Source organism: Rhipicephalus microplus, chromosome 3 (assembly GCF_043290135.1).
Source record: "Rhipicephalus microplus isolate Deutch F79 chromosome 3, USDA_Rmic, whole genome shotgun sequence".
NCBI classification, from domain to species: domain Eukaryota; kingdom Metazoa; phylum Arthropoda; class Arachnida; order Ixodida; family Ixodidae; genus Rhipicephalus; species Rhipicephalus microplus.
The window spans coordinates 150,793,257-150,819,263 of record NC_134702.1 but is presented as its reverse complement, the minus strand read 5'-3'; the positions used below and the strand labels follow the sequence as shown (position 1 = coordinate 150,819,263).

General features: G+C 44.2%; 1 protein-coding gene across 1 annotated transcript in view; it reads left to right on the top strand.

Annotated features, from left to right (window-relative positions):
- The window catches only part of LOC142803002 (short transient receptor potential channel 3-like), a 45,350-nt gene extending 21,581 nt beyond the window's left edge, over positions 1-23,769 (top strand). The window contains exons 5-11 of the mRNA XM_075888099.1: positions 5,474-5,647; positions 7,193-7,727; positions 9,383-9,638; positions 10,625-10,856; positions 19,688-19,867; positions 21,056-21,124; positions 23,581-23,769. Of these exons, the coding sequence (XP_075744214.1) occupies positions 5,474-5,647; positions 7,193-7,727; positions 9,383-9,638; positions 10,625-10,856; positions 19,688-19,867; positions 21,056-21,124; positions 23,581-23,769 (1,635 nt within the window). The remainder of the gene's footprint in view (positions 1-5,473; positions 5,648-7,192; positions 7,728-9,382; positions 9,639-10,624; positions 10,857-19,687; positions 19,868-21,055; positions 21,125-23,580) is intronic.
- The last annotated feature ends 2,238 nt before the right edge of the window (positions 23,770-26,007 follow it).

Below are 26,007 nucleotides of genomic sequence, written 5' to 3'. Positions count from 1 at the left end.
TTATAAATTATAGGCGTCCACAACGGCTTCATCACAACCAGAATAACAGCAACGACGGCTAGGTAATTATTTATTTCAACATGTCATAAACAGGAGAGCATTGCAGCCTACAGACGCCGTTTACAGTGTATTGCACTAATGATTAAAGTAGCTGCAGCAATGCATGCTTTACACAAGCATATAGAAAAGATCGCGGTGAATTTATCAGCACGGTCTTTCAAAGAAACTTTTTGTTACCATCCTTGCGCGCTCACACGCTCGTTATTTCGGGAACAATGAATGGTGCATTAGAAAACTTCGCTAAGCCATTTATTACGATTGTATATTTCATTGATTGATTGATTGATTGATTGATTGATTGATTGCTATGTGGAATTGAACGTCCCAAAACCACCATATGATTACGAGAGATGCCGTAGTGGAGGGCTCCGGAAATTTAGACCAGCTGGGGTTCTTTACGGTGCACCCAGATCTGAGCGTACGGGCCTACAGCATTTTCTCCTCCATCGGAAATGCAGCCACCGCAGCTGAAATTCGATCCCGCTACCTGCAGGTCAGCAGCCGAGTACCTTAGCCAGTAGACCGCCGTGGCTGGCAAATTTATTACGATGATATAGCGCACGATTACGTATGAAAGGAAGACAACGTAAATGTGCGCTAACTTCCAACTTCACCGGTTCAGAACTGACGTAGTCGTTTAGAAAGCCGCTTCCAAGAAGCACTTTGACAGGAGTCACAGGACACTAATCCTAATGATTCATTCAAATCATCTGTATGCTTCTGGTGACCTTCTTATAATCAACAACCATATGGAATGTACTTGCGACGTATGGCCGATGCTGCGCAACATGGAGTTGGACGCAATGTTCATGGCGTGCACGTGGGACATCAAAGCAGCAGGCCATTAGACTGCTTTCATAACATACGCCAGTGCGTGCTTCTTTAATTCATGCTGGAAGCTGAACTGTGCGACTAAACATCTTTTTATGACATCGCACAAGCTAATACAACAAAAAAATGAACGCAATTCACACTAATGTTATGGCGAAATAGATATGCGTTCCACGAAGTTACTAAGCGAAATAGTACAGAATCGCTTCATCATTTGATCGTCATGCAAGTCGAGCATCGCAAAAACGAAACTGCGAATATTGTGACTCGACTTGACTCAAATATTACCTTGCACCTGTGACGCATGCTTTGTTCGTGGTATAAGTCCCTTATGGAGTCGAACAGGCATGTTTAATTTGAAGCAGCTTTTTAGGTTTGCGTTAACTCGTCTTGAATTACTATGACAATTTATTTTCATATAGCCCGGACAATTAGTTACCATATAGCATCTCGAAACTCTCAAGTAGAATCAGAATTACTGGGATCTTTTTCATGAATGAAAAAAAAAGTAGGATGCTCAATTGCAATGAGCTGGCCGCCTACATGAACAACGAATGTCAGGCTAACATCAGTCTGTCAATGCATAAAGGGAAATGTAGAATGATGCAGCACGTTTCATGGCAGTCCATTATCGCAGGACTTGAAGACATTGTCATGAGTAGACCCATCACATGACGTCATATTGTGCACTTTAGAATGATTGACTGAAAGAAAAGGAAGACTGAATCGCCCATAGGTCATCACAGGCTTATATAAAAAGCGGCTTCAGTTTTCTATTGCTTCTTTTTTCTGCTCATGAGTATCATAAATGTAACCACTTGTTCTCTGGTGTTCATTAGCTTTGAACTGGCTGAGTGATCGTGTTGAGGTTAAAGTGCCGGAAAAAATTGTGACTAATTAGCAAGCAGCAAGCCAGGGGTCCTCTATAGAACTGTACTGGCTGGCTCCTTAGGACCTTAATAAAAGTATCTTGTCCGTCTTGAGGACTGGACATGACAGGCTAGCCTTTTAGGGGCGAAGCTGCTTATAGTGTGAGTCGTTCGCTTTTCTCTAGTAGTAGTAGTAGTATTAGTAGTAGTAACTTTAGTTGTAAGTAGCCACTTCTCGTTAGATATAAGAATTGCCCACCAAATGATGTTTTGTGTATACTATATATCATTGGAAATATCACTAGGTGGCGTTAGTGGTTTTCGTAGTGGACGATTTCGTATTGTTGACGGACGGATGTACAGACAGACAGACAGACAGACAGACAGGCAGGCAGGCAGGCAGGAAGGAAGGCAGACAGACAGGCAGGCAGGCAGGCAGGCAGGCAGGCAGGCTGGCAGGCAGGCAGGCAGGCAGGCAGGTGGATGGACGACGGACGGACGGACGTACGGACGGACGGACGGACGGACGGACGGACGGACGGACAGACAGACAGACGGACGGACAGACAGACAGACAGACAGACAGACAGACAGACAGACAGACAAACTAACGGACAGGCAGGCAGATACACGAACTAACGGACGAACGGATGGATGGACCAGTGCCTCCTCTATTTTATTAATGCCTGCCAGATGCGCCTGATCGTGCTGTTGACCACCATCTCCTCTAGCCCTTTGCTGCTCTCGCCCATCACCTGGCCTTCGCCTGTGCTCTGAGCTTATGAGGTTGAGAGCCAGCCCTTTATGCATTGCCTCACGGGAAGCGTCTTGAATTTCTCGTTATCACGATGACGGCGGTCACGCTGGCTCTTTAAATCGTACGATATTTTCAGATAGCGTGTCGATGTTCTTGGCGCTATGGCGACAACCGACGGGGACGCGTAACGGCGACACCGTTGGGAGTTGGCATCACTAGCACTGTGAGGTGGAGGTGGCAATGCTTCCAGCCACAAAGAAAAAGAATTAAGGAAAAAAATAGGACAGACATCTGATATAGGAGAAAGACAAACGTCTATCGCGTTCCCGTGAAAAAGTGCTCGAAATCACGTTTTATTCATGAAGCCCTATTTCTCTTGTGGCGTCGCATCACGGACCACTCTTTGGACAAGGCGGACTGATGGCTCCTGTTGAAGAGCGCGCGTTTGTATTGCATTGAAAGAAATAAAGGAGGCGTTGGGCGGACAAACAAACAGACAGACAGACAGATGGACGATCAGACAGAGAGATATATGGATAAACGCACGGACGGACGGGTGGACAGGGCATATGAACGCAAAAATGAGCAGTCTGACAGACAAATGAACGGGTGGACGGACGGACGCTTCAACCTACTCATCATCATTCACTTCGTGGATATGCTGTGACTTTTTTAAGTCCCCGCCACTTCAAGGTGCACAGGGGTTTTTGCAGGCGCCACTTCTGGCATAGAGGTATGGCTGCGGGTGAGAACATCCAAGAGATGGAATGCTGGTTAGCCGCAACAACGCTGGAGAACTCTGCCTTCGCGATCTTTCTTGTGGCAGATCTCATTTGTCCTTTTGCATATATCGTATGCAAACCAAACTAGTATTTTATGGACGGGAAGTTAGACAGGCGCCATTGTGGTTCCATCTGTATGAATGACCGTGAATTTCGAGACCTCATATGTCACGACATCTACGGGCTCCGACCTTCAAGCTTCAATGAAACTTGTTACGCCAGAATCCCCTGGTAAGTGGGCTATATTCTGTGACTCCAAGGCGGCCCTTCAATGTTCGCGAAGTCTACGACGCGGGAACTACCACCAGTTGGTGTCCTAAATCAATGAAATCAGTCATCGCGTCACTTACCAAGGTCATGACATGTTCTTTCAATGGCTGCTGGGTCACTGTGGGATCAGTGGTTAACACCTCACCGATAACGCTGCCCGATGTCCCCACGACGGAGTGCTCACCCTGCTCAGACTTCTGTCAATGGTCGACGCTGCATGAGAACTTTTCCACATCGCTCCTAATGCCACAACTCTGCACTGAAATCTTCCGGTGAGCTTCACTCGACGCCCACAGAACCTCGGTTCAATACTCCAATTACATCTGCCATCAAAGACATCGCGGCGTGACGCTACAATGCTGTGTCGGTTGTAGGTTGGCGTTGTTTTTACCAATTCAATGAGTTATTACACATTATGGCTCACTCTTCTTACTTTGATAACTGCAATCGTGTAGAAACTCTTGAACATGTCCTGTACCATTGTCCCGACCTTGAAGAAGATCACCAGCCTCTCCAGTATGCCTTAAGGAGACTTGATGATTAACACTTTACTTTGGAGAAGATCTTCGTTGCATGCCCTTCAAGTACATCAGCCTGGAAAATGCACATGGGCCCTTGTAGAATACTTTAAGGCAACATCACTCAGCGACCATGCACTGTGTGTGTGGTATGTGTGTGGGGTGAATGATCCATCTCCTGCTCTCTCTCTTTCTTTGTATATTTTACTTTCTATTTCCCTCTCCGCCTCTGTAGGGTAGCAAACTATACTTAGTCTAGGTAACTTGCTTACCCTTCTGATATTCTTTCTCTCTCTCGCTTTTTCTTTCTCTGTGTCTGTCTGCTACATTTGAACAATAACTGAGCAGGCAAATTTAGAGTATCACGCATAAGATGCAATGATTTCTGTGTATGTTTGGCCCGTTCTTGCAAAGACAGGGACAGTGGTTACTCAACGCTCAGGTGCTGTGGCTATGGTGCTCAGCTGCTGAGTTGAGCATAGCAGCTCGGTCGCGGCTGCGGCCGTTGAATTTTCGTTAAAACTAAATGCTAAATGCCCGTTCAATCGGACATATGTGCACGCTGAAAAAGCCAACGAGGTCAAAATTTGCGCAGCCTTACTCGTATGCGGGCCTCTTAACCATATGATGATTTAGACACAGAACCCCAGTGATTGTTATAAAAACGGTGATTAACTCTTGGTTTTGACTTGCGAGTATTGTGTGCGCTGAATTCGAGAAAAAAGACTATATGCGTCCACATTTGAGTCACTATAATAACGCGCTGGCCTCTTCCATATTCGCGCAACAGCACTGGCAAAATTTGAAAAAACCCACCATTTACGTTGTCTAAAAGAGGGAGCTTATTAACGAGTACGCTAGAAAGAGTGACCACACGAAAAACGTAACCAACTTCGCACATGTACACTCCAAGTGACGTAGAACGAGTTAATAAGCGAGAGTCTTTCACAATTCATTGGAATGACGGGTGGCTTCGAAGCTTAATGGTCATGCAGCTTTTTTCGTTGTGTTGAAATATTCTTTTTTCAAATTCCAAGATATTTATTTTTAACGTTCAATGCTCATAATATTTCGAGAAAAAGTTCCCACTATGTTAATTTTTAATTACGTGGAGCTTCAGCCGACTGAGTTGGAAGACGTCGCTTGGCATGAAGCTGTCGCTGAGCCGCAGCGAAGCTCTGTCCACCACAGTGACACGTCACAGATTCTGCTTGTGTGAGCATTTCATTTAGCGGTGCCTGCTTCCCGGCGCATCAGAATGACCACTACGGTGTTATATCTTCTATTGATTTGCAGATTATTCCAAGTGGTAAAACCTGCGAAGAATTCATTGGAAGCTGTAGATCACAAGCCTAATGGGTTTCTTGTTCTGGTGTTTGTACGCAGAATGAGTACGAGGAAATGGCCGAGCAGTGTTCGCGCTTTGCGGCTGCCATCCTGGGTGCTTGCAAAAACACCGAGGAAGTGGAGACGGTACTCTCACAACCGGAAGGTTTTCCGACAAATAGACCTTTCCGCTTTCCCCGGCTCTCTCTGGCAATCCTGCTCGACCAGAAGAACGTGAGTATAGGCGAGACCTTGTTGTGGTGCTCCGCTACTACAGAGGAGAGAACGACACACACCTTAAGGAGCTTCGCCGATAAGAAATGCTTAAGAGCACTCTATATCGTCGCTTAGCTCTCCCTTCAAAACGTTATTGATCGCAACAGGTGACAAAACAAAGGAAATAACATTAGGAACGTGACAAAAGTTTATTTCTCAGGATGCCGTGGGCCACTTCTGAAACGTTCCCGGGCTGGGTGCGGCCCGCGGGCTGCGAAAATTTTTGTTGAGAATAGCACTAAGTGACTTAGAGAGGAAAATGTCCTTGTACCAGAGCGTCCCGGGCAATAAAAAACATTAGGCACGTTGCTAAACACCGTTTCCAAGAGGTGTACTAGGGGAAGTCCGTATGAACTAAAAACTCTTGCCTATATTGCACACCATCTGGCAAAAAAGGGAAGCGCGTGCAGTGGTTCACTGACTTCTGTACGAGATAGGTGTCCCATAAAAAAATATCCTTTTTCTTTTAAAGCATATTTCGGAGCCATACTGTCTACAATGCACTGCATCTGTGCGCGACGACATATATTTGTATTAGAATCTGTTAAATTGTTGTGCAAAGTAAACGGCAGCTTTAGAATTTCTCTTTACGCTCCCTTTGCCACTGCGTGGCTTTTAGTGATACCTCGCACTTCATGACAGAAGCCTTTGGCATTTGCTTCGAACATTATTGCCTGCAAGCTTCAGTTGCATGTTGATATGAAATAACACACTGTGCCAGTATATTAAGAATTCCACACCTAATATACCTTGTAGCACCTACTACCTAATAACTCGATACCAACCTAGAAAATATCTTTTAAGTAATTGTTGTACGCTGTGGTAGTTAAGATGTTACGGTGATCGCCTGTTAATCTCAAGGTTGCTGTTTCTATACCGGTCTTGGCAGTCATATTTCGATGGGGGAAAATGCTCAAAGCTTTTGTTCTCTGCAACGTCAGTGTGCTCTAAAGAGAACCTGGTGGTAGAAATTTTCAGTGTACGTTCTAAAAGTAGCGCTTCATAATCATGTGATTGTTTCGCACGTAAAACCTCTGATAACACCATAAACAGCTACTGCTTCCACTATGCATTTAGGCCCACTGACTCACATTTGCAATCGTCACGGTGTGGTGTTTAATTCGTAATTGCAGAGTTATTTAAAGTGCATAATGTTCTGTCTCGCTGCTGGTTCGGATTTTGTAACGACCCTGTAAACACGTTGTCTAACGGATCATTGATGGGATAAGTAGGTTGCTATTGCTTGTAGACAAGAGGGCGCCACATAATCGCTGTCATTAGCAAATATTTGCCTTGTTCTAAGATTTAGAGGCACCGCTATTTCGGTATTTCCGGCTCTGCTATTTTATATATATCTCTCTCGAGTACGTTCAGTTCAGCAGCAAAATGCGCTTCTGATAAACATCAATACGCGTTAGTATATTGACAACATTCTGTCCTTTTCTTTTCTCCATATTACACGTGCATGTAAGCGTATTTTTTGTTGCCTTCTTTTTATTCCAGTTCGTGGGGCACGCGAACTGCCAGCAAGTCCTACGTTCCCTGTGGTACAAAGGTCTCCCAGGCTGGCCGGCATGGTCCCCAGCTCGAAAGGCCGCTCACGTCGCAGGCCAAGCGCTAGCCACTCCTTTCTTGGGTGTCGCGTACATCTTCACGCCAGAGCCAATGCGCGTGCTGAAGCCCCTGCGGGTGCCGCTGAATCGCTTCGTTCACAGCTGCACTTCGTACGCAACCTTCCTGGTGCTCTTGACCATCTCACTTTTCTATGGTCGGCGTGACAGCCTCAAGCTGCGCGTGCTCTGGTCCGAGATTCTCGTCGGTGTCTGGGTAGTCGGCTACGTGTGGGAGCTGGCGCTCAGTGCTTGGGCACTGGGTCCTCGCGTGTTTCTCAGTTCCTTGTGGGCCTTGTACGATGTATGTATGTTCGGCCTGTTTTTAGTAGCCGAGATACTCTGGTTCATCGTTTTCGTCTCTGCCCGAACGCTCCAAGAGAGCATCGACCGTTCCCAGTGGCCGTGGTACCACCCGTACCTCATTGGTGAGTTAAACTTTCGTGTCAACTATAAACCCGCGCTTTGTGCGCGTCTTATTATGGTTTAATCACATATTATTATGCTCTACCCACCGTGAATCAAATGTATTACATGCCTTATAGCAACTCCGTATCTCTAAGGTCTCAAAACCAATGTTCTGTTCTCACTACCTTATGAGATAGCAACGTTTCTTATAACAGTGAGCTTGCTCGTTACCTAAGTGCAGAAACGTTGCAATGATGACGCTTCTGGTAGAAATAGAACGTTGTAACACACTGTTAACACAATTGCCTTGCATTATTATTTTGAAGATCGTTATCGGATGCAATTAGAAAATATCACGTGCAGTAGGAAAAAAAGTTGGAAACGACATGGTGCGGAGTCACTTTTTGTCTGAAGCTTACCAATTTTAAAGGACTAATCAGCCGGTTTGATTTTGCGTCTGATCCGACGTGTGACGTACCCAAACTGGAAGTACACGCACACGAGAAGAAAAATATTGCCGAAAACGTATGCTGCGACAATAACCATGTTAAAAGAAAATCAAAAATACACGTTCGTCTTGCATGATACAGCACATGTCATAGCACAGATGTGTACGTGACGTTGTACAGCTGTCTCATGCACAATGTTACTGACTGTGCTATATCGTGTGCGGCGCATGTGCGTTTATGTCTACTTCTTTTACTGTTTCATTTCGAGTAGAAGTTTTCATTTGCCAGTACGAGCGTGTGTTAGCGTGAAATTTCCTACTTGGTGCATACGTCTGTCTAGGCTAGATTCATCCATTTTCTGGAGTACTGATGTTCGGAAACACACAAACCATTACGCTTTCTCGGCATCTTTCATTGTACCTCTAAATTGTCTTAGCCAACACGGGAAGCATTTGTTGAACGTTCAATGTCGAGATTAACATGAAGACACCTGAAGTAATGTGAAAGGTTTTTTTACAGCGCACGCCCTGTAAACGAACATTTCGGAATCCACAACGTAAAAGACAACAGACTTACATTCTGTTAGATATTGAATGGCAGCTAATAGGCTGGTGCTTTGGCTTGTGTGGGACGCTAGTGACGTTTTCCGACTTTCCGGTATCTGGACACAAAGTTCACGTAAGCGGTGCGAACAACCTGTCACAAGAAACAATGACATGTTTTTCAAATATTCTGGAAGTTGTGTGATCGTTTCTTATGACTATCATCTCAGGCAGGTCGCACCGTCCACGTAAACTTTGTTTTTTGCTGAGATGCCCACAAGTCAGAAAACGTGAACACCACTCAGTCGTGGAAAGCTTGTGTGGATTGAAAGAGACCTTGTGAAATGACTCTCATTGATCAGGAGGTAAAGTTTGCTTTTCATAGTTTTAGTGTTGTTATTAAATTTTTGTTGTATATAGCCGAACTCGTGTTGCCACCGGGAAAAGTTCAGATTACACTATTCGCTACGTACTGTACACGTGAGGCAATGGCTGCAGTCGCCTTTCTAATTGAATACCTTGCGTTGTCAGAGCTCCTTGCCTAACAGCAATAACGATTATACCAGTAGGTTTCACTGATGTAGACTCTGTATATTTTGCGCATCATGACTTGCGTCACTACGCGAACTTGGACTATCTATCTGGTTGATATTTTTATTACGCGGATCTGATTCATGCTCGCAGGTGAGTCCCTCTACGCCATCGCCACAGTGCTCGCCTTTTGCCGGCTGCTACTGTGGTGCCAGATCCTGCAGACGTTCGGACCTCTGACCGTGTCGCTGCTCTACATGCTTCGTGACGTGGTTCGTTTTATGCTGCTGCTGGGTATCGTCTATTTCGGCTTCGCAGTCGGCATGAGCTCCATCTACAAGAACTACGCCGGAAATGAGGCCACGCTCTCTAATGGAACGACATTGCATCAACCCCCAAACTTTACAAGGTACAAAAAAATAACAAGCAAGTAAATCTTGCACCCCCTCATGTTTTCCATAGACCCCTTTTACGAGTGCAGTTCATGTACTCATTCGTTAGATCTCGTAGTCACCAGTGACCTGCAGATATTACTATAAGAAAAGAGGCAGGCTGGTTGGTTCACCTACTTTCCGGCGAGTGGCAATGAAGATGCGCATTGCGATAAATACCTATTAGGTGTATGCGAATTCGAATTTGCCACTTTCTCTAATTTAGCTATCCACATATGTAGTTTAAAAAAGTATAACGAATACAAACATTTCGGAAATGTGGCTATTTAACAATCAGGATGTTCTGTGTTCTATTGCGCGAATGTTTCTACCGTGGCAGATATAAAATGATTTTTGATTCGTTCATATAGCCGACTGAAATAATATTTGTTGGATGTTTCACCTTTCCGTAGTTGTAGATCAAGTGGAATAAAAATCTACTCGTTTCATGGCTCATAGCTGCCTTTTTAGTGCTTATTTCACACTTGCAATTTCAGTAAGCATAAATCTCGACAAAGGTGCTTTCATTCTATTAGAATTTTACACTATCCACTGAGGAATCACTCAAGCTCGTTTCATTCATGTAGTAAGTGCGCAACGAGGTTTTTAGAATTGATAAGCACACTTACAAAAGGTATATTCACTGCGCATATGATGTTACGTATTTTCTTACATTCAGAAAAGACAATATTCCTGAAAAAATTATGCAATGAAAGGCTAGGCGCACAATCTGCAACATGTAGGAGATTTTTATTCGTATTTTGTCTCTGCTTAAGTGCTACCTTTAATGCCAGTCCATGCAATAAGCCCTTCTTGGCGGCGGTGTCTCACAAACCGGGGCAAAAATAGCGAAAAGCACAATGAAACGAATCTTTAGAAAAGTCAGCCTGGGGTTATCAGCTGTAAACCGATTGCTAAAATAGCCATGTGTACAGCTTACGGGTGCACCCTCTTTCACACACAGTCTCGGCCGTGCACTCAAGTATCTCTTCTGGGCCCTCTATGAGCTTGGAACACCTGAGATCGCTGACATTGTCGTCTCCGGAGACGCGACGCGCCCGGGAGGCAAGATCGTGACGCACAACTTCACCGAGTTCGTCGGATACGCCCTCTGGGGCCTCTACCACATCATTTCTGTGATTGTGCTACTCAACGTGCTCATAGCCATGATGACCGACAGTTTCCAAAGGGTCCAGGTGGGTCTTCACTTGAGTTGCCCGATCCGACCGAGCGCCCAAGCAAATATTCTTCACAAGAGAAGCCAAAAAAGTGGCGTGACTTTAACAAAGAAGCCGAAAAAAAAGCGGAAACAATAAACTTTTTCAGTTCTTAGAAATATTCTAGCTAGAGTAAAAATGCCACTCAAATATAAAGGGTTGTGGAAGAAATCAGCTAATTACGTTGTACAGAGTACAACTATGAACTAAAGCACATAATTACTTTTTGACATCGCATCCAGGGTATACTTTTTCACATCGCATCCAGTCGAGTGCATGGTTACCATGGCATGTTCGAAATCACTTGTTGGTTCCCCGACTTACGATTGTCTTCAACACTCAGCTACAGAAATTCATTGACAAACGTTATATTAGCGAACGACAAAGATGCTATTGGTAAACGTGATGGTCACTAAAACAAGTATATTTTCTATGAAAATGCATTAAGCGGGCAAAATAACGCGACAAGTGACTGAAAAAATCTGAAAGCGACCCTGCGAAAAGACAAGGCCACATCAAAAAGTCAAAGTCAATGTTAATTCACCAAAAAATTCTGGATAGCCATGAAGGCTAAAAGCCGCTCTGTAGGCCGCTTGACGAAGACCGTTATATTTGCAACATACGACGTTTGCAATACAAATGGGCATATGAGGTCATACTTAAACATATGCAAGTAATACTGCAAGAGTTGAAGTTAAGATAATATCAACTGAAAGAAATAGCATGCAACGTTCGCAGTAAAATGCGCACTGAAAGGCATAGTACATCTTGAAAACGGTATTATACTAAAGTATATGTAAATTCGCGCTAATTAAATTCGCTTATTGTAGCAGCAACTGGTGATTCTGTGCCTCTTCACTGCTTGAATAGATGATTGCATGTGAAGGGAACTTTTTTTTTCAAAATTTTATGCGTGTTACTTACAACTAGATGGTAACATCAAACAGTGGTTCCTGATTTATTCATTTTTGCTGACATCGATTTTTAATATTATTTCACAGCTTATGGAAGAGCCTGAAGTCACTATGTTGATGAGAATTTTTGTGCTCCCTAAAGCTGCATGGGGCCTATTCACCATCAGAGCCACGCGATACTACACTTTATGCAAGAAAAACTTGGGACGTACTGAACTTTATTTATTCCGCCACTGTGGATTACATGAACACAAAAAATTCATAAAATAGAAAGTCGACATTATAGTTGAAAATAATTTTTTTCAGTATGTGGCCCCTGATACCAAAATGAACCTTGTACCTTCAATCATTGGGTGCCAGAACAACTCACGTTTAAGTTGCATTGTGCAGCTCGTGCCGTGCCGTGACGTGATGTGAGCCCGCTCACTCAATGTCGGAGTGCTTTCCGTGTGTTGTTTTCTTGTGAAATCTCCAAAGCAAAATTGTTTCTGCTCACTAAATTCAAGTAAAGTTAATTTTGACTTTGGATGCTGCGTTAGACGCCGTGCAGCTCTGTCATTAGAAGTATGAATGGGAAGTGCAATAAAGCAGCTGTTACAGTCACTACTGTCAAAAGTATATGCATTTTTTATCTTTGAGCTAGACAAAACACCGTTATGAAAGAATATCCGTAGCTCTCATAGTACTAAGACCTCAACTCGACTGAGAAACAGACCCTCGTGTTCCAATATTTTCTGCAGGATGGTTTGAAACCCTTATCGCTATAGGCGCATATTGCGCGTGCAACTGCACATCAGTCACCAGGCACATTTGTCTTGTTGGCGAACAAGTTATAGATACTTATGCGCCATTGTACAAATCCTGCGCAGCACATAAACAAACCGAAAAACGTCGCACCACTTGAAGATTGTCATTTTCAAGGTCTAATTTGTTCCACTCAGCTGCCGGCGTAGTCCAGTGGTGACATCACTGTAATACAAATCTCGTGATCTCGCGTCAAATACCGACCATGGCGACTTCTTTCCTTCAGAAGCGTAATGCTCGTGTGTATGCGTTTGGTCACGGCTCACACAGGCGCAAGTGGTCCCAGGTATTCTGAAGTGCTGTAGTCCCCAATGCGATGCTTTTCCTAGCCAAATCATTGTTCCCACATGTAATTCACCATAATTTCATCACTTCAAGTTTTCTGTAAGGTCATCTTTTTCTTGGCAAATAGCAAGCTGGACAGTAGAAACGGTGGACAGTTCTTTTGATGAGCTGAAAATACACTTATTTTTCACCAAACGTCATTTGCGTTTGTACAGTAATATTTCAATATTTCTTCGTTATATGTGTACTTGTAATATATGTCTGAGTTGTTTTTTGTCGAAAAAGATATTGCTTTTCACATGCACAAGTGCGTCACGTTCCTGTTGCCTTACCAATCTAGCATCACAGCTGATTGCGCCATGAATAGGAACTGATTCGGCTATTTTAGAACTCATAGATATGTTGTGTGCTGACCCAGAAGGTGCTCATCGTCACTTTATAGATAGAAGTCAGACGTCTGATACAGCTTTCTTATTCACGTACGGTGTGCTATTTCTAGCGGAGCTGAGTTAAAAACCACATAAGAAATTTTAGCTCATTTAAATTTATAGCATGGAAAGTTGGGCCAGTTAGTTTGAGTAGATTCTTCGAAATATTTCGGTACGCGAGAAGACGAATGCCGTAAATCTCTTTTCACTCTTCGTTTTAACGCAATAGCGTTAGAGAGCTCGTGCCGCAGAAAACCCGCTGCCGGCGGAAAACATATCATGCCTTTCCAGAGGCGTTGATCAACCAAACAGCAAAGGATAGATAACGCGCTGCTATCTGTGAGGCATTGTGATACTCTTTATGGCCTCCAAGATGGCGAGCGCACGGCGTGTATCTTGGAGGCCATGCGACTCTTACTTTAGATCAAAAACCTGTAAGTACCATTCGTGTACGCATACGATCTACTGTGTGCGTGTATGTGTGCGTGCGCGTGCGTGTATGTAACACAACATATTAATAAGTATGCACTTAGCGGTTAAAGGGCGCTACAGGGACAGGATTTCCCTCTCGCGTTGAACGCCTAAAGGCGAAGCTTAAGAGCCCCTAATTTTTCTCCTATATCGTGTGCGCGCCAAAATGTTTTCAAGAAGGTCTTTTAAATGTGTGGGCCACCCGAAAAAAATATTATGGCAAACCACTTCAGTGGGCGCACCCTTGTTATTGTTATGACGGCAGACTTATTAGGCTGAAACGAATAAAGAGATATTATAATTATATTTACACAAAAGAGCCTTTGTTACTGATTGACGAATCGATCACTGTTCGTGGGTTCTGTATACCACCTTTATTGATAGGTACAACTAAACATTCAAGGTTTTTGTTGCAATACAGTTAATATCTAAGCCGTTGACAAAAAATTCCGCCATATCCACGAAGTGAATGATGATGAGTGGGCGAAGCTCCGGAGGTAAACCTGGTAAACCATGAATCCTCTGTACATTTTGCCCACTCGATTTTATTACATCGCTCCCCCTAGCGTACGTCGCCGCACTAAATCGAACGATTGCCTTCAACCAATGACACGCGCCATATGTGACATCATTCCTATTTTATAAGATCTCGCGTCTTCCATCAACTACAAGTACCGCTTTCTAGTTTATAACATCTTGCATCTTTTCATCATCAGCTACAAGTACCACCATCTAGTAAACACTACAAGAACTAAACGAGAGGTGGCTACATACAGGAGACGGTACCGCCATCTAGTGAACACTGCAAGAACTAAACTAGAGGTGGCTACATGGATGGATGGATGGATGCTATGAGCGTCCCCTTTATAACGGGGTGGTGACAAGTATGCCACCAGGCTCGACAAAAAAAAAACCTTTTTTCTTTTTTGATGTTGGCCTAATGCCTCTACTTCGATAAATTCTATCTTAATGGAAAAAAAAGGTAAATTTTCAGCTTAAGTTCTCTGCCATTTACGGCACACTGTCCATATTTTATTTTTCCAATATTTATTTTTGTCCTTTCTCTCTAATTTTCTGCCACCAATACTCTAACCGTCTCTTACTTATTTCAATCGCGGGTGTGTTCAGCTTTCCATTGTTGTCCCTAAAACCCAAGGCTTCCTGTTGGCTCGTGCCCAAACGTACATCTGGGTGGATATCTCCACATTCAATCAGAACATGCTCCGCCGTTTCCTTATCTTTCCCGCAGCATGTGCATTGTTCTTCTTCTTTACTGAATCTTGCTTTATAACTACGCGTTCTAAGGCAACCCGATCTCGCTTCAAACAGTAAAGCGCTTCCCCTTGAATTATCCTAAAATGCCTCCCTCCTTATTTCATTTTTGCCGTTTCGGTAGTTACTCAAAGCCGGTTTTTTCTCCATAGCTGCCATCCAGTAAATCCTCTCCGCCTCCCTGACTTTTCCCTTAACGCTCTTTGTTGACATATGGCTTACAATACCAGCCGTATATTTACTAGTGAGTCTTCTAGTTCTTTTTCTCCACTGTGTGTCCACGCTCTTCCTATACAAATAACGGAACACCTTCTCTGCCCATCTACTCTCCTTCATATTTCTTAGCCTTTCTTCGAACCTTATTTTGCTCTGCCCTTCCCTCGCCTCAAAACCTGCCCACCCCATATCGCCCTTTACAGCCTCGTTTGTCGTCTTCCCGTGAGCACCCAACGCGAGGCGTCTCACAGTCCTTTGATTTACATCCATTCCCGATTGCACCTCTGCCCTCATGCACACCACTGAGTTCCCAAAAGTAAGCCCTGGAACCATTACACCCTTCCACAGACCTCGAAGCACCTCATACCTATTGTATCCCCGCAACGCTCTGTGCTTCATTATTGCCGCATTCCTCTTTCCTTTTGCTGCCGTGGCTTTTTCCTGTACCTCCATGTATCTATCACTCTCATTTACCCATACTCCAAGGTACTTGTATTCGCTTACCCTCGGTATTTCTTGGCCTTGTATGGACACCGTCTGATCACAGGGATCATTGAATACCATCAATCCACACTTCGTTACACTGAATCCTAGTCCAAGAGCTTCACCTTCCCTTCCGCATATATTCGCCAGCTGCTGTATATCATCTCGACTGTCCGCAAATAAGACGATATCGTCCGCATAAAATAAACCTGGAAGCTTCTGCTCAATCATCATGCCGCCCTGTTTGTGTGACAGATTAAAACCAATGTTGCTACCTTCTAGCGCTTTTTCCATACTCACCATGTACAGCATGAATAACAGCGGGGACAAAGGACATCCCTGTCTCAGACCCTTGCTAACCTCAACGTTCTCTTTGCTACGCATTCCTTCCCACTCTATGCAAACTGTATTTTCTCGGTATATCTCCCTCAAAAGCTGTATACAGTCGTCGCCCATGCCCATTCCTTTCAATATATCCCACAAAATTTCCTGATTAACGTTGTCGTATGCCCCAGTGATGTCTAGAAAAGCCACGTACAAGGGCCTATTCTCTATTTTAGATATTTCTATACACTGAGTGAGAACAAACAGGTTATCGTCTAACCGCCTGTCGACTCGAAATCCGTTCTGAAGTTCTCCCAAAATATCGTTATGTTCGGCCCATGTTTCTATTTTCATTTTTACTGCTTGCATCGCCAACCTGTATAGTACCGATGTAATGGTTAGTGGTCTATACGAGCGAATCTTGTCCTTTTCTCCCTTGCCTTTATAGATTAAGTTCATTCTACTTTGTCGCCAACTGTCCGGTATTTGTCCGTCCTTTAAGCTTTTTTCTACTGCTTTTAACAATGCTTCTTTAGTGTTATGTCCTAGTTCGTTAATGAGGCTAACGGGAATCCCATCTAAACCCGCGGCAGTGCGCTTTGGAATTTTTCCTTCGGCCTTTTTCCAGTTGAAATTATCAAGTACTAGCTCTTCCTCTGTTGCTTTCTCCGCCACACTTTTACTCACCGGGGAGATCCCCTGGACGCTCTTTTGAAACGAATCGGCTGTTACCTTTTGGATGTAACCTAGCGCTTCGTACCCTTCCAATTGATTTCCTCCTTCATCTAGAATATGTTGTTGCGTTGTGACAGACTTCCTACCTAGCGCCTTTATGTGGCTCCAAAAAATCCTAGGCGCGGCCTCCTTTTTTTCGTGTATCTCTGTCATCCAGCGTTCACTTTCACCTTTAATTTTTGCCTCTACCAATTTCTGTACAAGGGATTTTTTCTCTAAATATATTTCCCATATTTTTTTGACTTCGTCCTGCGGCCGCTTCTCCTTTTTTGCCTTTCTATGCTCCCGTGATGCTTCGCGTCGCTTCTCGATCGCCTCCCGGATTTCCTTGTTCCACCAACTTTTTGGCTTCCTTTTTCCTTTCCAGCAAACAGTTTTCTTCTCTTTCCCTATCTCCTTCGTCATTAGATGTAACAGCTCACTATACTCCCAGTCCTTGCCTGGTATTTCGCCTACTTCTTCCTCGACTCTTGCGGCTATATTTATTATTTGTTTGTCATTTAAATACGAGCTGCCAGACTTTGTTTCCATGCTCATATTTTCAGTTTCGTATCCCATTTGTAATGTTATTCGTTTATGATCACTACCCAAGCTGTTAATGCCTTCCTCGTCTATCCTCATTTCTGTCAGTTTGTGGTAAATTCCTTCAGTCATGAGACAATAATCAATACTTGAATGCCTGTTTCCGACTTCCCATGTGATCTGGCCGTCACATTTAGGCCCCGTGTTAACTATCTCCAGACTATGTTGCTCGCAAAGATCTAGTAATAACTTCCCATTGGTGTCTGCATATCCGTCAAGGTCATGTATGTGGGCATTCATGTCCCCTAGAAGGATGATTTCGGCCCCATTACCAAATTCCTTAATATCCGCACTCATGCAATCCACTATCTCCTGATTCTTTTCTCTGCAGTTATTCCCCGTCCACAAGTAGGCTACCCCTAGCCACGTTTCCTTTCCACCTACTGTGCCCAGAACCCAGAGGTGCTCTGAACACGTCTGTTTCACTCTAACCCATTTGGCTCCGCGATGAATAAGCATTCCTACACCCCCACCTTTCTTTTCCGATATGGTCCTGTTACACCCTTCCCAAACATAATTTTCAATATGTGGTGGCTCTTCCAAGTCTCTAAGGTGTGTTTCTGTAACCGCATACACGCCTATCTGTTCTTTGTTTAACTGCTCCTCAATCTCTAACCATTTTGCCTTCTTTCTGCCACCCTGTATGTTTATGTAACTAATTGCAACACGCGCCTTTTTCCTTTTTCTTTTACCTTTTTTCTGGTTTTTCGCAATTCTACCTGTCAAAGCGTCCTCCTGGTTATTTTCCCTGTTACAAGCTACCCCGGACTCCGAAGGGCCCGTGAGCCCCCCAAAAAAGCTACTGCGCGTCCTGCCAGTCGCCAGCCCACCTCGTGTCCAAGCCTCTTATCGAAATGAATCTTGTCTCTTTGGAATCCACCCCACCTGTGCACTTCCCTGTTTAAATCCACTACCTCGAAACCCTTCTCTCGACTAATTCGCCATATCTCTTTGTTTGCGTCGACAACCGCTCTTTGCAGGTTGACGTTGCGTACTGGTACTTCCGGTACTGTGCATACTACAATTTGCACCTGGGGGGACACGGCGCGCATGTCATCCACCCCTTTCGCCAAGGTCGTCGCTAGTCCTGACGTTTCTTTTTTCAGGACGTCATTTAGCCCTCCCGCAATTACAACGAGGTTACGATTGTTAGCTTTAGCTGCGAGTTGTTCACCCGCTTGACTCATTACTGTCCCCAGCGTTTGTCCTGGGAACGTCCCTATCGCAACTCTCTTGTCGCCTTTCACCCTTTCTTTGATTGCCGCTGCGCATCGGACTAAATTTGAGTCACCGGCGATGATGACCTGTTCAGACATTCCTTCTGAAACCTGCACCTGGCTGCTGACTAGGTGACTAGCGTGAGTCACGGCTGCTGGTTTGCTCCCTCCCTCCCTCAAAACTACTTCCCGGTAGCTGGGCCCTGTGGCCAATGTATCTGCCTTTGTCATGCCTGTTTCCTTCATCTCTCCCGCACGGGGGGTCGTCGCCATAATGCTTCCGCCGTCACCTGCGTCTTCGTTCCCTTTCACGACCTTCGATAGGCCCTTCTCGGCTGACCGGAGCCTTTCTTCCATGGCTGACGTTTTCTCTCGCTCCTTCGCCAATGCATTCTCCAGCTCTGCGATTTTCTCCATGAGCCCACTCTGGACCGCCATCATATTTTTCATTTTCTCCTCGAACTCGCACTGTCTACACTTGGCGTCATCTTCTGCTTTCTCCTCCGCACTAACTTCCACCTTCCAACCTACCCCGCACTCTGAACACTTTACGGTCTTTTTGACCATGGCTATCTCAGTTTACCGATGCCCACGTGTTAGAAAACTGTACTAAAATACACTGGTCTAAGCCAAAAAGAACCACAATAATAAATAAATACTCTACACTTCACAGCACCTGCGCATGCACGTGGTCGGTCTACGCGCAGACCTCAGCCACGTGGTGGCTGGAGAAAAAAAGACACAGTACAAAATACTAAAAAAAACGTACACCGTAATAGACCTAATCAAGCTTTACGCTAGCGCCTTACGTTCTCATAACGCTACAGACAGAGGCAAGCTGGAAACATGCAAAAACACTTATCTGTAGCTGTCATTCCGGAGCTCTCCAAAAACACGTCCGACCTCTACCACACTCACTCACTCAGTCGTCAGGGGACGGTACATACAGGGGACGGTACCACCATCTAGTGAACACTGCAAGAACTAAACTAGAGGTGGCTACATACAGGCTACAGAGGACGCACAGCCCACGCCCTAAGGAGCTTCGCCCCTAAAATAACAGCAGTACTTTCACGCAGGGCAATGCCTATACAGAGTGGATATTCGCCCGGTCATCGCAATGGATCTCGTACTTGGATATCAACGCTGGCGCACCGCCTCCTCTCAACTTGTTTCCGACAGCGAGGTGCTTGCGCCTGTGCTACAAGATGCACTTTGCCAAGAAAGGAATGCGCAAGGGGATTACCACGTCCAGTCGGGTGCGTTACACTTGTTACCTTAACAACGCAAAGAGAGCTGGCCGGTGTATGGACAGGTGGTGCTTTTTTTAAAGGGAAATGCAGCCCTTACTTGTTTCTTGAACTGAATCTACAATATCTTGAAAGAGTATCCCGTGCTCAGGGTGTGCGGTACGCGTAATCATACTTGTGCATACGTCATACGCTGGCAACGTTTTCACTTTGCGTTTCCGGCTGCTATTCATTGATTTCGTGTAGATCGCAACATGGTTCTTATCAATTTAAGTTAGCTGGATATGAATGCTGTCCTGAATCATGAGTTGTGCGCTTGTACAAAGCCAAGTACCCAAGAATTGGGCACACAATTTTCGCACTAAAAAGTCTGCAAAATTTATAAGGAATAGAATTTCTTAAGAAATAGACTTGTAATGGCAACAGTGTTTACACGATTTTTCCAGACGTCGCTGAACCTGTAATATCATCAATGTCGGGTAAAACAAATCAAAAGGTGCAATTTCTTGCATTGAATACAACTGCATGAATATCAAAAAATTAAATATTCCAGTTAATACTAGTATTCTACACTTCACGCGTTTTGTGTTGGGTTAATCTGTGAACTATATAATTTGGGTGATATAGATTGCCTAATAAAAAGGTTCGCAAAATTAGAAACAACACCTTGAGACTATGACGTGTTATTTGGTCGTGTTTTGCAATCTTGACATCGGCCCTGCAGCAAGGAATGATTTTTTTTTGCAATTCCAAGTGGGGACACATGTCCTCACTGAGGAAAAAATATTATCTGCTGCTTTTTTTTGTCAGCCGTGACTTGCCCTGTGTATCAACATTTTACATATGTTAACTCGTTTCTGAATATTCTTACGTAGACTCCTTGAAGAGTCGAGGTGGGCACGATTGTCTGTTAGACATTTAACGTGTACCATTAACGAGAGTTATGTATGTGTCCAAATTCGCAAAGACTCAAGACAAACAGCAGGATGTAATCTATTTTCCTAGTACAGGGTGTACATGAATGACACCGTGCCTGCTTAACGAAAGGCTCTCGACGCTTGAAAACAATGCAACACCCGGCGGTATGGCTGCAAATGAAAATGATTCACGGTGACGCGCAAGCAGCTTTCCAGATTTCAAATGCAAGCTAATTGGTGTTTACTGTATGGCGGCTGACTCTCATTCTTTGACTTGTAGCGTTCATCGTGCTTCCACGACTGGGAGTTCGACGACGCCTGTGGTACAGGTCGGCGCCTTTCTTACCAGGTATGTAGGAGCATTTTTTACGGTGGTGTTGCCAGTCTTTACTTTAGACTACATGCAAAGATTAGCGAACATGACTCTTTGAACATATCGGGGACTTACAAAATAAATTTAACAATAATCGAAGTGCACCAGGGTTGTAAGAAAGTTTGATCGATGCATGCACCGTATCAAGTACCCGTATCTGGTTCTCATTAATTATTAAATATTGTATGAACCGGGTTAAAGTTTGACCCATTTTGTTTAAACTTAAAAGCTGATGCTGCGGTCCCTAGTTTCGGCAAATCCCACGTAATTTGGGATTTGCTTTCACATGAAGCATGCAGTGGCAAGCAAGCGATGGTAGAAACTTAGTGAGTGACATGTTAGGAAATGTCAATACAGAGATGTTAAAACATCGTGTGCATAGACATATGTTGAACAGTCACATTTGATTTCTATAACCAGTAGTTTAAGAGTTGCGTAATGATGACAACAGCGACTTGGATGTCACCAACACCAGAAGTGGTAAGCTGATACGTACCACTTATACTTGCGAGGAAGATAGCCGTGAAAAGCGCTCTGTGGCTTTGGCTGATGACACTTAACTAGAATGGACTTTAACCCGATGTGACGCCTGCATCACAGGAGTACACAACATGTAATCTTCATTAACGTGATAGCGTTAAAAAGCTCGTTTCGCAGAAGTTCTGGCATCGGTGCCTATGTTGGCGTACTTGGTTGTTAGCCAAAAATCATCGTCTTATGCATGACCAAAATTGAAAACGCTGCAAATAAAATAAATGAAAAAAATTCCGTGTCAGGGTGGAGACAGCACTAGAGACATTTGGGTCCGAGTGGGGATTAAACCCGGGTGGTTTGCATGGCAAGTGCATGTTGACTACATGGCCACTCACAAGTCTGCTTTTGAATAGAGTGAAAAGAACTTCCTGTTTTTGTAAATGCAGGGAAGGTAGTTCATTCTTTACAAACAAGCGCGTCTTGTGTGCGCGCTTCACAGTTCAACTTGAAGTATTGAAGTAATATTGCATGGTACAAGCGCCCAATGCCAGTGAGCGTCCGCACATATGATGATCATTATGAATTCGTGGTTTAAAGCCGGTCACCCACTACGAAAGGTACACACGCTGCTGCACCTATTCCCTTAGGGCACTGTAGCGAGTGCATGGCAAGTTTGTAAATGTTTCATTCACTAAGTGCTTGAAGTACGCACTAAAAACAGGACGTCTTTATCGCTTTCAACTCCTAAAGGTGAAACCTTAAGGTGTGCTAATCTTTTTACACGCCTGCAACTTCGAAATTTTTAATTAGATAACCAACACTATGGCCGCACTATTGACTTTTCAGTAACATTGCATTGGCATAGGTTCTTCCCGAATTAGTTCAGGGACCTGGCGTGCATGGCTTTGAGGAATACCGGATTGGGACGCAGAATGCTTAAGTTTGATTTCTTATGTGAAGCTGATATTTATTCTTTGCATTCTTCGTGTCAACGTTTCCTATGTCAGTTCATTTAACGCACTCGCACTTGCATTACCAGTGTATGTTCTCATTGTTCCTGAGTTGATAAAAAGAGTCAATCACTTGTGGCGCACACCCATATCTTGTGGCCTATGGATTACGAGTTTGTGCAACATGCGTCTGAAAGAAAGGGTTTACAAAGTACGCGGCGGGATTTTCACGTTATTCATGTCAAGACCACTTACACATATCCTGCAAACAATCTTACACTGCCGTGCTATTTTTTGGTTGACCACAAGTTACCGAGCGGTCTCAATAGCAAACAGACGTAAGCAGCTAGCTAGCTAGCTAAACACACAGACAGACAGACAGACAGACAGACAGACAGACAGACAGACAGACAGACAGACAGGCAGACAGACAGGCAGACAGGCAGACAGACAGACAGACGAACGAACGAACGGACGGACGGACGAACGGACGGACGGACAGACAGACAGACAGACAAACGGGCGGACGGGCGGACAGATAGATAGATAGATAGATAGATAGATAGATAGATAGATAGATAGATAGATAGATAGATAGATAGATAGATAGATAGATAGATAGATAGATAGATAGATAGATAGATAGATATACTCAAGGTTATTACAGCTCATGAAAAATACCTCGAACTTTAAAAGGTGGGAGTGAGCCAGAATTATGAAGTGCCTCACCATTTTTCTTTAAACACGCAACACCAGTCACCCCTCATAATTTAATGAAGTCGAACCACTTTCATGCTAAATAATTAACATAGGTAATCGCAGCTGCTAAACAGGTGATTATCGTTATGCGTTTTAGAGTGCCCCACAATGAACTTTTGCGCCGGGGACACATCGCTAACGAGAAATTTCTCTGATCTGATTTGGATCACCCTTATGAAACGAACAGTGTGCTATCAACAGTGTGGAATTTCCCGCATCACCCTTTTCCTTCGTGATGGTTTCTTGCAGGACCTGGTCGTCGCACTGAGCAGGCGATATCTTCAGCTGCGAGACATCGCTGACCGCGAACTGTATGACGTGAACAGGTCATCGTCTCGCACGAATAGCCGCATTGAGACGGCGCTGTATGTGGACAGTGCGGAGCTGCGTCGCCAATCAGTCATGCTGAGGAATCCGTCCAGGACCAGGCGCCCATAGACGAAGAAGAACCTCACATTCGCAATGCGCAAGTCTTACTGAAACCTGCCATTTAAGACCAGGCCTGCAAGTACCGCACCTGCACAGTTCATCGACAATTAACTAGGTCACTCATGAGACTGTCGGAGCGTATCGCCATGGAGCAAAAGAATTTATTCCACCATGCATATCGCCACGGAAATCGGTGCACAGGGTTGCCGTTGCCTAGATCATGAAGGGATCAAAAACTCAAGCTGAAGGTCTCCAAAAGCAAAAATTTCGTTTATTTTTATGGCAAAATGTCTAGCCAAATAGAACAGCAGTGGTTTTATAGAGATCAAAGTCTACTATTAAATAATGAAAAATATACCTTTCCATACGCGAAAACAGAATAACAGCAAAATTTCGCTTGTTTTTAGGTTAGAGGTAACTCAAAATGCATGATAAATTAATAAAGCTTCCGTATTCATGCACATAGCTCCTGTGCAAAGATGTTTTCACCAGATAAAGAGTAATGATTTAAACAATGAAGCCGATCAGATAATAAATTAGTGCTCTCTTGAAGCCGGAGGCTCATTTTGGTTAGCAGGACTAGCATTACATCATCCGAGCTTCATGTAGTGAAACGTGCTCGAAGACGACAAGTGTCGCCTGATTTTGCAATAGATCTTTGTTTTCGTCGATTTTACACATGAGCACAAAGTGTGCTTCAGCATTTGAAACTGGCGCGCGGTGTCACGTGGATAGCGGGCCACGTAAGCAGCGTGTACGCACTCACCAACATGCTTGTAAACTTGTCACTGCATATTTGGAGGTGCGACGCGTCTTGGGTAGGGATGTCTGCATGCACATTAGCCTGCTGACCGGGCAAGAACATGCGTGCGTATAGGCCGGCACGGCAGAAAACTTTGAAAGCATTAAGTAGTACGTCGTCATTAGTTCTTGCTGCTTTATCTGCAAACTGGCCGCTAAATCCTCCAGTTCGGAATTTTGAACTAGCTGGAAAGTAGGTAGCCATGGAGCCTAAGGAAAATTTTCATCGCCAGCAAGGGTCTTAAAAGTTCCAATTTGGTGCAAGCTAGCCACCAATGGCGATTATCAACGAGCAGACGTGACCATCACGGTGGCGTCCGCATGAAGCTCTCACGACTCTCGCTTCTCAACGGCGAACTAAAATGACACTACTAGATACCAACATGGCGGCCAATGTTGTTGCAACATACAGCGGACAATGGCGGAGGGAATTTCAACACAGAACAGATGTTGTCCTAATACTGGCCCGCTCAGAGCGAGGGTGTGAAGGGTTACATTGTTTTTTTACATTTAAAGCCTGGTGTCAGCCGGAACGGTGATGTGCTTTCTTTACGGCATGTACAACATAGCGGACGTCAGATAGAGGGTCATTGATGGGCACGCTTCAGCTGCAAGGTCTGGACAAGGCGACCGGAGTCGTATTTCTCAGCGTTCATAAATATTCTTTGCGCTATGATGGTACTTCTGCTATATTCTCTCCACCTTCACCATCTCCTCAGTTAAGTGCAGTGAACTAAAGAGAAAGAATAAATACTTTTTTTGTTCAAAGTATTTGAGAAGTGTCTGCAATTCATGAAATGCCATGGTGCATGTTTGTGCGGATGCGTGATCTATTAGGACAGCTCACTTACAAAAGAGACAAAAAGACGGCGAAAAAGTATTATCGAGGCGGGAATTCCTTTAAATTTTTTTCATAAAGTAAGAGCACACACATGCACGTAGTGTCATTTCCAGCGTTCCCATTTTGTGTCTTATAAGCGTAATTTTGATTCGTGCACTTCCATGCAAACGACCGTCAACATTAGTGGCGACATTTTGAGCGCGGGTACCTCAGGCACTTGTTCATAGCAGTCGTTATACTAATTGAAACAATGTCGGGTTTCCAGAATGGTGTGCATCATTCGAATTAAAAAAAAACAGTACACGGATGTCGACCGACCAATTAATAAGAGCCGTATGACAAGGTACAGCCGCGAAATGAAACATTGTGCCCATACGCGATGTGAACTGTTCAGTGTGACGTCATCCGCGCGCTAGGCTGTTACGGGAAATGGACCAAACTCCGCCTGCTTCTTTGTCCTTGCTTTTGTGTACCCTTAGCTGCAAAGCATTCCTTAGCGAACTTTGGTGACTTTGAGCGTATCTATCTATCTATCTATCTATCTATCTATCTATCTATCTATCTATCTATCTATCTATCTATCTATCTATCTATCTATCTATCTA